The sequence below is a fragment of the Tursiops truncatus genome, chromosome 4 (assembly GCF_011762595.2).
Source record: "Tursiops truncatus isolate mTurTru1 chromosome 4, mTurTru1.mat.Y, whole genome shotgun sequence".
Taxonomy (NCBI): domain Eukaryota; kingdom Metazoa; phylum Chordata; class Mammalia; order Artiodactyla; family Delphinidae; genus Tursiops; species Tursiops truncatus.
In genome coordinates, this window is record NC_047037.1 from 12,772,445 (window position 1) to 12,785,044 (window position 12,600).

Genomic DNA, 12,600 nt, shown 5'->3' on the forward strand with positions numbered 1-12,600 from the left:
TGAAAGCTTTAGATAAAAGATATTTTATTTACATGACTCTTAATGGATCTACATTTATTTCTTGGGACAGAATATAACTTTTATACATAGAAGGGATGCCCATTGTCTAAGGGAGAATCTTAGAATGGTTCCTTTATATCTATAAAACTGCCATTTTAGTCACCTTTTAATTTTATTTATACATTGCTGAATTCCATCTCAAATCCACTATTCTTTTGTTCATTCATTCATTCAATGCCTACTTATAGGACACTGTACCTGGCAAGACTCTAGAACTATCTGCTCTCAACTCTTTCCAAAAGCCATGAGAGAGAGACATACAATAACCATCATATAATATGTGAGGAAGAACATCCCAGGTTTTCTGTCTGCCTCCCCTCAGCTCTACTTCCGCAGTAGGCTTTTGGCTTTTACTGAAGGAGCAAGAAACAATCTTATGAAATCAATCACTATATTTGCTGGAAAAGGGTACCTGAGGGCTTGTCTATTTTGTCAGTGCTCACATGGGAGGAATTTCCTTTAGTGACAAGTGGCAGGAGGCAGGGTGAAAATAGCAAACAAACATGCATGCTTGCCATCTCTCTGCCAGGCAGACTCTTTCTTACTAATCCCTAAACAAGACCCTTACCTCTGCATGGGATTAATTCAGGTTTTGTGAGGTTTATATAATTTGGAATCCTTCTTCGTGAAAAAAGTACAAAACTACAAATAAAAACGTGACACAGAGCTTTGGAAGGGTCCACACAAGTGAGGGGCTCTGAATTTTAAGCTGCACTGGTTTCCTAGTAAATCAGCATCTGACCATGATTAAGACTGGCTGGTCCTCCCGCCCCTTAGCCCTGCATGGTTACTCTGACCTCTATGCTTTTTGTTGTTTTTTTGCCTGAAAGACTTCCCTCCTCCTTCTCCTTCAATCCCCGGACCATATTTTTTCAAAGTTTGGCCCCACAATGCTTTCTCTGATTCTCCCCAGCAGAAAGCTCTCCCTTCCCTGCAGGCCCACAACCCTATGTACAGAGCCCAGGATATGTTGTCTCATGGTGGCTTAGAGGGCATCATGAATGGCTCTATCTGAGGGGCATATACGGTGCCTTCTCCAATTAGTCTTGGGCACAGGGACTATTTCTTCATTTAGATTTCTCCTCAGCACCTACTCAAGTTCTGGGTACAGCAGTAAGGGAAGGGAAAAAGGAAAGGTGTAATAAAGGCAAGATGATGGGGTGTGGAGTGAGGCTCACCTGGCTGTAACTCTGCCCTCATTAGTGCAGGACCTCAGGCAAGTCGCTTACCTCTCTAAGTCTTCATTTCTCATTGACAAATGGATATAATAATGATGTTTATTTCCCATGATTGTTGTGAGGATTAAGTAAAGCATTTATTCATTCACCAAATACCTATTTAGCCCTCTCTTGGGCTATTTTTGGCACCAGAGGCTTGGAATACACATGACTCAGGGATACTCCCTGTGTGGCTGTTCCCATAGTTGAGTTGGGAGATGGAAGGTTATGATGTATCAGGATAAGGCTATAGCAGACACTCAACCGGAGCAAAGCAGGTGTTCCATAAATAGTTGTTAAATAAATGACTGACAGAATGAATGAATTCAGAAAGCAAAAATGATTAACTTTGCAAGATAAGTAACACAATATATTTGCAGCATCATCCAGATGTAAGTATAATGTTGAATATAATGGACATGGCAGTGCATGGAACATCACGAAATGCTGCATGTTTAAAGAAAATAAAATCAACAGCAGAAAGAAAGCAAGGGTTGAATGAGAGTAGAGAGGACAAAAGGAGGGAGAAAGGCCCTCAGAAGGCAAAAAGGGAGGAAGGACACCATGGACTCACCTGGCCAAGTGTGCACTCCATGCCACCCAAGAAGTCAGCCTCCTTCAGCTCATCGTGGTTGCTGCTGATGTCGTGGACCTCAAACCGCAGGCGCTGCACCTCCTCAAAATAAAAGTCCACGGTAAACAGTTTTGAATACACTGGGTTGATGCAGGTGCGAATCACCTCTGTTCTGTCAACCTGCAGAAGAGAGAAAGAGAAAACCCATCAGGGATCAGGGCTTCGTATCATTATCCTTCATGAGGATTCATCTTACGGTGCTCTGTCTCCTTCCAAACTGTCAATGCCCTCCACCAAGTCAACAGGGTGAGCAGTTTGGATGTCTTCAAGGATGCATCTTCAGAGAATAAGCCATGTTTCAAGGAGGAAAATCATAGAATAATCTGAGCTTTGTATTTAAGGGTTTAGAGCACCTTGTATTGTTAAGTAACAGGGCAACAAGATGGATTGATTATTAGGGGCTGCCTGGAGCCTCAGGATGAGAAAGAGTCTGAGGGCACGTTTGGGTTCAGGAGAAAAGAAATCTGTATTCAATTCCTGAAGTCTGAGGGGCACAGTCAGGGCAAATGACCATGTAGAAGCCCCATTTTAGCCAACACTACTCTAGTATGAGTGTCATAGTTCATGAATCCCAGCATATTGAAGGAGAAAGGCATGAGAAGGGATATGAAGATAACTGCCTGTGGTCTCAAGTGTGCCTTTTGTTGGGTTTACACATGTTGACTCAGTCATTTCAGTCCCCTGGGCCTCAGTTTCCTTATCAACCAGTGAGGGTTAGAGGATGAAAAGTCCCTTTGTGCTCTAATGTTCCAGGAGCGAAGATTTCTCAGGCCTTCTGTGGTAATAACTCTCCATTTCTCTCTCACTTTCTGCCACACTCTGTGCCCCTGGAGGCTGACTTTTATGGACTGACTTTCCTGGGCTCCCTTGACCTCTGGGCTCTGGGTGGAGGCAGCCAGAGGGGAGACTTGGCAGGAGATCAGAAGGACATGGGCAGTGTCTCCGCCTCTCTACACACACAAGTCTGCTAGGGACTCCCATCCAAGAGGGAGCTGCCGCCAGGATCTGGTGACACAGTCCTGACCCTCAGACAGAGGGGTGGTAATGGCTTTCTGCTGCTGCCTCGCCATCCTTTGTCAGCTCCCTTACGCCTGCCCAGGCACATGCAAAGAGTCCCCGTGTGAAGAGTTTAGCTCTTTGAGTGAAACTCTGGGTATGCCATCTGCTTTCTGCTCGTACTCCCACCACTAAAGTTCTTCTCTTCCACGTCTGTCCCAAGTAAGAATACTCAACACCATTTATATTCTGTGAAGCCTTAGAGGACCAAGTTACAGATAACCCAAGATCCTACAGTATCTCTCAATGGGAGATATCCATCACTCATATTTTATAGGTCATTTGGAGCCTACATGAACTGTCAGCTTTCAAATAGATACATCATTTTGTGAATGAAAAATATTGCCTGCCATATCAGTAAACAAAGGATGCTACAGCCACCAAGCCATCACATTATAGCCACCCTGATGGTGAGCTCTGAGGGAACTCAGGATGGAGACAAATGGGCTGCCAGCTGTCAAGCCCTCAGCCACTGCAGCCACCCCGACAGGGCACCCTGAGGGGACTCAGGATGGAGAGAAGCAGGATACTGGCCCCAGGTAGCTGAGGTGCATATCAAAGGAATGATTTCAGTGAGCCCAGACTCTTGCATCTTCCCATATATAGAAAAGCACTAAATTTCATTAACTTGAGATATATGGTTTTCTTTAATTAAGAATAATCTTTTGATGTTCCACTACCTGGTCTTTGTTGCAAAAACTCCTATATATCCTGGTTCCCCACCTTGCTTCTTGGGAGCAGTCTCTCAGGGTTATTTGAGATGCTGTCTCCCAGGCTTGAAGTGCTCAGAATGTCCTCTGAATAAAACAGAATTCTCAACTTTTAGGCTGTGCAATTTTTTTCAGTCGACAGTTTATTGGATACTTCCCAAGAGTCATTCATTAGCACAAACTGTGAGAAACATCTCCCCACTTTCATTAGAGTACAAGGAAAATTTCTCAGTAAAATGAGGGAAACCATTTTTGAACATATCATGTGTGTACATGTTATCCAGCAAAGAAAATTGGATACACTCTTGAGTTCAGGGCTTGGTCCATGTCCCTGTCCCTTCCTATGCAGGGCCCTGTGTGAGAGAGGGTTACCCTGTAAGGAACAACGTCTGCCATTCCTGGCGGGATGAATGATCCAGGTTGTGAGGAGGAGAATATGGTCCTTTTATGTCCCTGTGCAAGAGACAGAAAAACCAAATCCCAACCCACTGCTGATTAGCAGTTGACAACAAGCTACTGTACAGACCAATGGTTATTTGACTGTTCCAGTGAAGACTCAGCTTCTATTTGAGCTGAGTTTTATATCCTTTAAAATGTTCATTCTGGTGGGGAAGGATTGCATATGTTATTGGTTAACTGTGTGGGTACAAGGATTTACTGTATTGGCATAGTTTTTTTTTTCAGTTTATTAAGAGATTATGCTTTTGAGTAATAGTAAAAATCAGAGGTCACAAACTGGTAGTCTGCAGTTCATACTGACCTAGAGGTGTTTTATTCATCCTACTTAAATGTAGTTTTCTCTTAATTTGCCAACAGAAAAGAGATGCTATTTCTATTGCCCTCCCTTTGGAAAAAAATCAGATTATCTGGCAACCTGGGGCTACATTCATACATGGCAACCATTGGGGGCTGCCCCATTCAGATGGGCATTCATTCTCCATTCTCCAAGCTCTTCATCCTCAATGAATTCCCCTGCCTGACTTCTAGAGGCATTTTTTGCAACACTTGGTCCAAATTCATAGCATCATAAGCCATACGATAAGAGATTTAATTACATTCATGTGGTGCCTTTTGGTAGAAGATTTTGAAATAATCCCCAAGAAGTAACTTATAGGTGGATTCTCAAGAAACAGAAAAGGTTCTTTCCTCAGGTCTAGAAGAACAGAGTCCTAGCCAGGTTTAGATGATAAGAGACAGAAGATGGAAACTCTAGTCTTTGTTTCTCTGCTTTAACCACCCCAAAGGGCGCAAATGGCTGATGTGCATCAATCCTGCTGACTTTCTTCTCACTTCTTGATTTTCAAATGCTCATCCCACAAAGACATCACACCACACCTCAGGTGGACCATCCAAGGCAACACTGAATGACTTTGTTTTGTGAGGTAGAGGATTGGCTTGGAAAGAAGTTAAGTAACAAACATTTGCATTACCAAGATAGATAATTCCAAGGATAATCTCAGGGCCATTAAGACCCTTGAGTATGGATGCTCAGGACTAGGAGAAGAATGGTGATGGGGAAATGCTCGTAACACTCGCAGATGTTTCAAAACGTTCTGCATTCCCAGTCAGTATGGGAGATGCCTTCTTTTCTGGAGACTGAAGACAGGTTTAACCTGAGCAATAGTGCCTAGGACGGCTGGTGTTTCTCACTGAAAGGTGTCAAGGTCAAGGCAGTTGTTTCCAAAGAACCAGCCATTGACTGGTGCTGCTGGTTGCATCAGAATCATGGGGCAACAGTAATATTCCACTGTATATATGTACCACATCTTCTTTATCCATTCATCTGTTGATGGACATTTAGGTTGCTTCCATGACTTGGCTACTGTAAATAGTGCTGCTATGAAGATTGGGGTGCATGTGTTTTTTAAATTATGGTTTTCTCTGGGTATATGTCCAGTAGTGGGATTGCTGGCTCACAGCCATAAAAAGGAATGAAATTGGGTCATTTGTAGAGACGTGGATGGACCTAGAGAGTGTCATACAGAGTGAAGTAAGTCAGAAAGAGAAAAGCAAATATCGTATAATAACGCATATATGTGGAATCTAGAAAATGGTATAGGTGATCTTATTTGCAAAGCAGAAATAGAGACACAGATGTAGACAGCGAATGTATGGATACCAAGGCGGAAAGGGGTGGGGTGTGAAGAACTGGGAGACTAGGATTGACACATGTACATTATTTCTTTCTTTCTTTATTTGTGTAGCCATTTAAAATTTTTTTTTCTTTTGCATTTTTTAAAAACATGTTTATTGGAGTATAATTGCTTTACAATGGTGTGTTAGTTGCTGCTTTATAGCAAAGTGAATCAGTTATACATATACATATGTTCCCATATCTCTTCCCTCTTGCATGTCCCTCCCTCCCACCCTCCCTATTCCATCCCTCTAGGTGGTCACAAAGCACCAAGCTGATCTCCCTGTGCTATGCGGCTGCTTCTCACTAGCTAGCTATTTTACATTTGGTTGTGTATATAAGTCCATGCCACTCTCTCACTTCGTCCCAGGTTACCCTTCCCTCTCCCCATGTCCTCAAGCCCATTCTCTATGTCTGCGTCTTTATTCCTGTCTTGCCCCTAGGTTCTTCAGAACCTTTTTTTTTGAAAATTCTCTCTATATATATATATGTGTTAGCATACGGTATTTGTTTTTCTCTTTCTGACTGACTTCACTCTGTATGACAGACTGTAGGTCCATCCACCTCACTACAAATAACTCAATTTCATTTCTTTTTATGGCTCAGTAATATTCCATTGACACATATACATTATTGATACTATGTATAAAATAGACAACTGATGGGAACATACTGCATAGCACAGGGAACTCTATTTAATGCACTGTGGTAACCTAAATGGGAGGGAAGTCTAAAAGGGAGGGGATTATCTGTATGTGTATGGCTGATTCATTTTGTTGTGCAGTGGAGGCTAACACAACATTGTAAAGCAACCATACTCCAATAAAAATTAATAATAATAAAAAAGAATCAACGGGGCAGCTTTCCTTAACACTGAGATTCCTGATCCCTATACTCCAGGTTCTGATTCAATAGGAGTAAGGGAATCCCCAAAATCTGTATTTTTAAAGGTGTTCTAGGCAATTCGAATATGGGAATATCAGAGTAAAGGAACTGAAGAGATGGAGGGTCTAGCTCTTGCTCTTGTGTGAGGTTTTTTTTTGTTAAGGTTTTAAAAAATCTTGCTTTCTTTCTGTTACCCAGTCTGCAAAACTGTCAACACTTCTCTCCTCTGCAGTTGTAATGATTGATACGCCAGTGTTGCTTATGGTTTGCAGAACATACTCACACACATTTTTTTATTTGGTTCTTATAGCAATCATGTGATGCAGCTTTATACTATTTTATATATGAGTAAAATCAAGGTCAGATGTCAGTACAAAGTACTGGATGACAGAGTGGGCAGTGAGCTCAGGCTTTTTGACCTCAAAGTCTGGACTATTTTTCTTTCTTTTTTTTTTTACATTCCCAGGAACACATTTTTATTTATTTATTTTAACATCTTTATTGGGGTATAATTGCTTTACAATGGTGTGTTAGTTTCTGCTTTATAACAAAGTGAATCAGTTATACATATATGTATGTTCCCATATCTCTTCCCTCTTGCATCTCCCTGCCTCCCACCCTCCCTATCCCACCCCTCCAGGCGGTCACAAAGCACCGAGCAGATATCCCTGTGCCATGCGGCTGCTTCCCACTAGCTATCTACCTTACGTTTGTTAGTGTATATATGTCCATGACTCTCTCTCACCCTGTCACAGCTCACCCTTCCCCCTCCCCATATCCTCATGGACTATTTTTCTTAATTCACGTTTCTTCATGAGCATCCCTAGACAGAAAGAAAAAAATTTAGCTGGGTTATGATATGATGATAGAATCAATCATTGAATATTGCTTTGGATGAGATGCTCTTTTAAAGAATTTCATCTAAAACATTTTTCAGTAGAACAGTAAAGTTTATAATAGTTAATGCTTATGGAAGGCCTGGTGTGTCACAGGCACTCACTTTTAAAAATGCATTATTGAAGTATAATTTACATAAAATAAACCACATCTATTTAAAGTGCACCATTCAGTAAGTTTTGGTATGTGTATAGACTTGTGAAACCACCCCCACAATCAAGTAAAGGCACCCATTACCCCCTACGGTTTCTTTATGCCCCCTTGTAATTCTTCTTCTCACCCCTTCCTGCCCTTGTTCCCAAGCAACTACCAGCCTGTTCTCTGTCACCGTAATCAGTTTGTATCCTCTATAATGACATATAATTAATTGTACACACTATGTAGTCTTTCTGTCTTTATTCTTTCATTCAGTGTAATTATTTTGAGATTTATTCATTGTTTGTGCATTAACAGTTCATCTTTTTTATTTCTGAGTAATATTTCATTGATGGACTGTTTCCAGTTTGGCTGTTACACATAAAGCTTCCATGAATATTCATGTACAAGCAATTGTATGGACATATATTTCTTCTCTCCAGGAGTGAAATAGGTATATGTTTAACTTTTAAAATTCTAATAGGTGTGTAGTGGTATCTCATTGTGGTTTTAATTTGTGTTTTCCTAATAACTAATGATGTGGAGCATCTTTTCACGTGCTTATTTGCCATCTGTCTTCTTTGGTGAAGTGTATGGTCAAATCTTCTGACAGGCACTCTCTTTTCATCCTTATGACAACACTGTGAGGTAGGTACTATTATTACTCCTTTTACTGGGAGGTAGAGAGACCCTATAACTTTCCCAATATCACACAGCTTGCAAGAGGTAGGATTTTTCATCTTTATGCTATATAGTCATCCAAATTTGAAGCTTTTTCACCTAAATCCTCTTGCTCAAAGTAATGCACAAACCAGACAACAGGCATAAGATATGGAACTGTTGGGGAAAGTCAGTGAATGAGGCTGTAGTTGTGCCTCTGGAGATCTGGTTTGTCCACTGGGCATACTGGAGATACAATGGGGGCCTTGAACACTGCCCATGGAGATTGAACTGTGTAGGGGACAAGGTCACTGTGTCATCAAAAAGAGTTCAAGACTATGCACAGAATGGCCATCTGTTCCCAGAGGCTCCCAAGGGCTGGGACTGACATAGGCAAAGGAGGTGAGGTGATTGGGAGGTGAGTGTTAAACAATGTGATGGAGAAGTGGGGAGAAGGTAAAGTCAGGGGCCAAAACTGATGTCAGTCACTGAATGGTCTAAGGTTTCCTAGAGAAGTACAGGCCCCTATCCCGAGGATAACAGGGCTGGAGAAGAGTGACATCATGTGTCAGAGAGAGATGTGAAGGCCCCCAGGGCAGGCGTATAATTAGATATTATTTCAAACTGATATTCTTTAAATATTTGCTCAATATTTATTTAGTGAGGGTGAGGAGAAACTAATTTTCTCTGAATAAATAATGGATAACGTTATGATCAAAAATAAAGGATTGATTACAGACAATTTTTCAAACCATGTAACTTCCAAAGGGACATATTAAACCACATAAAATTTACATAATAAGTCACTGAGTCACCAGAATTAGCATTATTCAATTTCAGCTGCTTGTGGCTGCTGATTTCAAGTGCCTGGCCATGGGGTTGGCAGGTTTGCCCTACAGCTGCAACAAACAAGTCGCTGGCCTTAAAATCACTCAACAGGGGGAGAGAGGTTGGTGCTAGTGAAATATGGCTTTTATTTTCATTGTAAGTGGATTCTCTACTTGAATAGGACTAACACTGTAACATTTTGCTGGTTATGTAAAAAGAAGTCACCTGTGGGAACCTGAGATTCCTGATGCCATTTTTGTGCTATGTCTTCATGCTTGCATCATTTCTGGCTGCCTGACTGGTGTGCCTCACAGTCGGTTCCTGCTCACCAGGTCCTAGGAGTGAAAATATGCCTGAGTATTCAGCAACCTTTGCTTCTCCTTCTCTTATTATAACATCCTGGGCTGAAGCTGATCTCTCACCTGGACACATGTGATCCTCAATGGGGGCAATACTCACTTTCCCAGGGGACATGAGGAAATGTGTAGGGGCGTCTGGGTTGTCACAACGATGGGGTGACATCCCTTGATGCTAAATACCCTACAATGTGGAGGTTAGTCCGAATCAACACAGAACTGAACACTCTTCAAAGCTAGTGGTGTCTCCTATTTGTCTAATCCACATTCAATTCCAGCTAAACAAATAGAGAAACTTCTCCAAGGGTCTTTGGGTCTTAGACCATGCTAGTGGACTTACTAGCCAAGATATGAATAAAGAGTGGGATCCTTAAGAGAGAAGCTCCAGAAGACATCCCTACTTGAAGCAATCATAATAGTTGTATTATGAATAACACACTTCACAGAAGTCACCTCCTTGGGAATTTTTACCCTTGCCTAGTAAATTATTTAAATTTCTCCTGGAAAGGGGTGAGAGGAAAAATGATGTACCTTTATCATTCACCTTCTTACGTTCCTGTAGAAGGTATTTTACATGTTATTTTCAGTCCTTATCTTCATTAACTTTAAAACAAACTTTCTTCCACAATGTAACATTTTAAAAATTGGGATGCATGTTATAATCAATGACATGCCATTGTTTAACTGAAAGTATATTTTTGTTAACTGGTGATACATAAAATAGTACTTCAGTTTACCAATGACTTATCATTTTACCAATAAGTCTATTAAATATATCATCCTTATTTTGTAAATGATAAAATAAAACTGCATCAGAAAAGCAGTGGCAAAAGAAAGGATCAAACTCAGTCTCTCCAATTTCAAAATATATGCTCTTTCTACTTTATGATTTATTATGGGTTGTATTATGTCCCTCAAAGTTCATATGTTGAGTATATAAGAATGTGATATTATTTGGAGATACAGCTGTTACAGAAGTTAGAAGTAAGGATGAAGTCATACTAGAGTGAGGTGGATCCCTGATCTGATATGACCAGTGTCCTATGAATAGGGGATATTGGACACAGACATGCACACAGGGAGTTGCCATTTGGACATGAAGGAAGAGATTGGAGTGATGCACTTACAACCCATGAGACACCAAAGATGACCAGAAAACCACCAGAAGCCAGAAGAGAGGTGTGGAACAGATTCTCCCTAGTGCCCTCAGAAGTAGCAAAACCTGGCAACACCTTGATCTTGGACTTCTAGGCTCCAGAACTGTGAGACAATAAATTTCTGTCATCTAAGCCACCAGTCTGTGGTAGTTTCTTACGGCAGTCCTAGTAAACTACACATCATTCTACCTCTCTCAAGAAGCATCCAGTTTCACCTCTGAAAATGCACTCCTTACCCACCCCATGGCAAAATCTTCAAATGCTCTATAGATTAAATTGAACGAGTGATCCAGGGTTACAAAAGTCAATCCATTGACCACCCCCCAACACCCCTGCCTTATCTTTCTGCTATGCACTTCACTTGGCTGTCAAGGAACAGGGCCTCTTGTGCGAGCTGGGCTCTGTTTACGGAGCCCTGGGGATTAACCTACTGGAGGACCTGGAGTGAGACAGTCCTTTAACCACTGGACTCAGCCCTGGCTTGTGCTGTTCAGAGTAAACAGCAGAGCCACATCACCTCGCCCAAGAGTGGGGCTCAGAAGCGAATGAAATGAGCATCACCTAGAGGTACCTTCAGAGTTCTCAAGGGCCACAGGGATGGGTCCTGGGTCTTCTTCTTCCTTTGTTGCCCTCCTCAGGCCCTGTTGGCAGGGGTCTCAAGTATGAACCTCTGCATCCTCCTTAGGTGTTCCTCTTCCCCAACATGAGTGTCTATGTGTGGCTTAATTCCCATGGTCCAAAATTCCTATGCTGAAACCTAAGCCCCAGTGTGATGGTATTAGGAGGTGGGGCTTTGGGAAGGTGATTAAGTCATGAGGGTGGAGTGCTTACGAATGGGATTAGTGCCCTTATAAAAGAGACCCCAGAGAGCCCTCTTGCCCCTTCTGCCATGTGAGGACACAGCAAGAAGACGGCTAAGTGCTTATTAACCAGAAAGCAGGCTCTCACCAGACACTGAATCTGCCAATGCCTTGATCTTGGACTTCCAGCCTCTGGAACTGTGAGGAATACATTTCTTCTGTTTATAAACCACCCAGTCTATAGTATTTTGTTATAGCAGCCTTAACAGACTAAGATTTTTAAACTACGTGGTTTAGAAATCTTAACGAATGCACAGTTCAGTTAGAGGACCAGTAATATTATTACCAGCTGCTATGGCTCAGCCCCAAGGTGCATGGCGACCAGAAGGACCATGTGATCTACTCTGAGCACCCCCACCTCCTGGTCAGACTGTGTGTTGGAAAGTTTCTTCTTCCTTGGGAGCTGCCATTTTGACTGCTGCTCATCTTGTTACAGGACAGGAATACTAAAGGAAATAACGAAGTTGTGAGCTGATTTACTAGATGGGTTATCCAACTGAGCACTCCATTAACTGCCACATTCTCAAAATGTGAAATGAGAGTTAGTGAACGTGGTGATTAGTCTACTTTGCATCTGCAGATCTTTCTGTTCTGCTCTGTTCCCCAGGAGACTGGCTGCATGAATTGCTTTATTAGGGTTTCTTTGCCAACTTGCCTCTTCAGCCAATAGGAGGCATCAGTAGGAGATCAGAAAGTGGGAAGAAAGAGAGCTCAGTGTGTTTTGCTTGCCCCCTTCTTGCCCCATGCTGCAGTTTTAGGCAGTGACTATGTCCCCTCACCCCCACAGTCCTCTCCTAGTAACCCTTCCTGCAAGCCTCCAGCTCTCACTGGATTCCAGTAACACTGCCATTTCCACCTGCCCATCAAGTCCAGTGGTACCTTCCCACTGTTGCTGCTCCCAGAGCATCTCATCATCCCTTGCTGATCCCTTGAATTTTGCCCACACAACTCTACCTGTGTCATTAACATTTCTTCTGGAAGAGACTTCAGAATCCCAAGGGCAGGCAAAAT

At 42.1% G+C, this 12,600-nt stretch overlaps 1 protein-coding gene across 2 annotated transcripts in view; it reads right to left on the bottom strand.

The window, feature by feature from the left end:
• Positions 1–12,600, bottom strand: part of CPNE4 (copine 4) — a 565,144-nt gene that overhangs the window by 188,849 nt on the left and 363,695 nt on the right. For both annotated transcript variants that reach the window (XM_073803688.1, XM_033855295.2), the window contains exon 3: positions 1,852–2,031. In XM_073803688.1, coding sequence (XP_073659789.1) covers positions 1,852–2,031 — 180 coding nt within the window. The remainder of the gene's footprint in view (positions 1–1,851; positions 2,032–12,600) is intronic.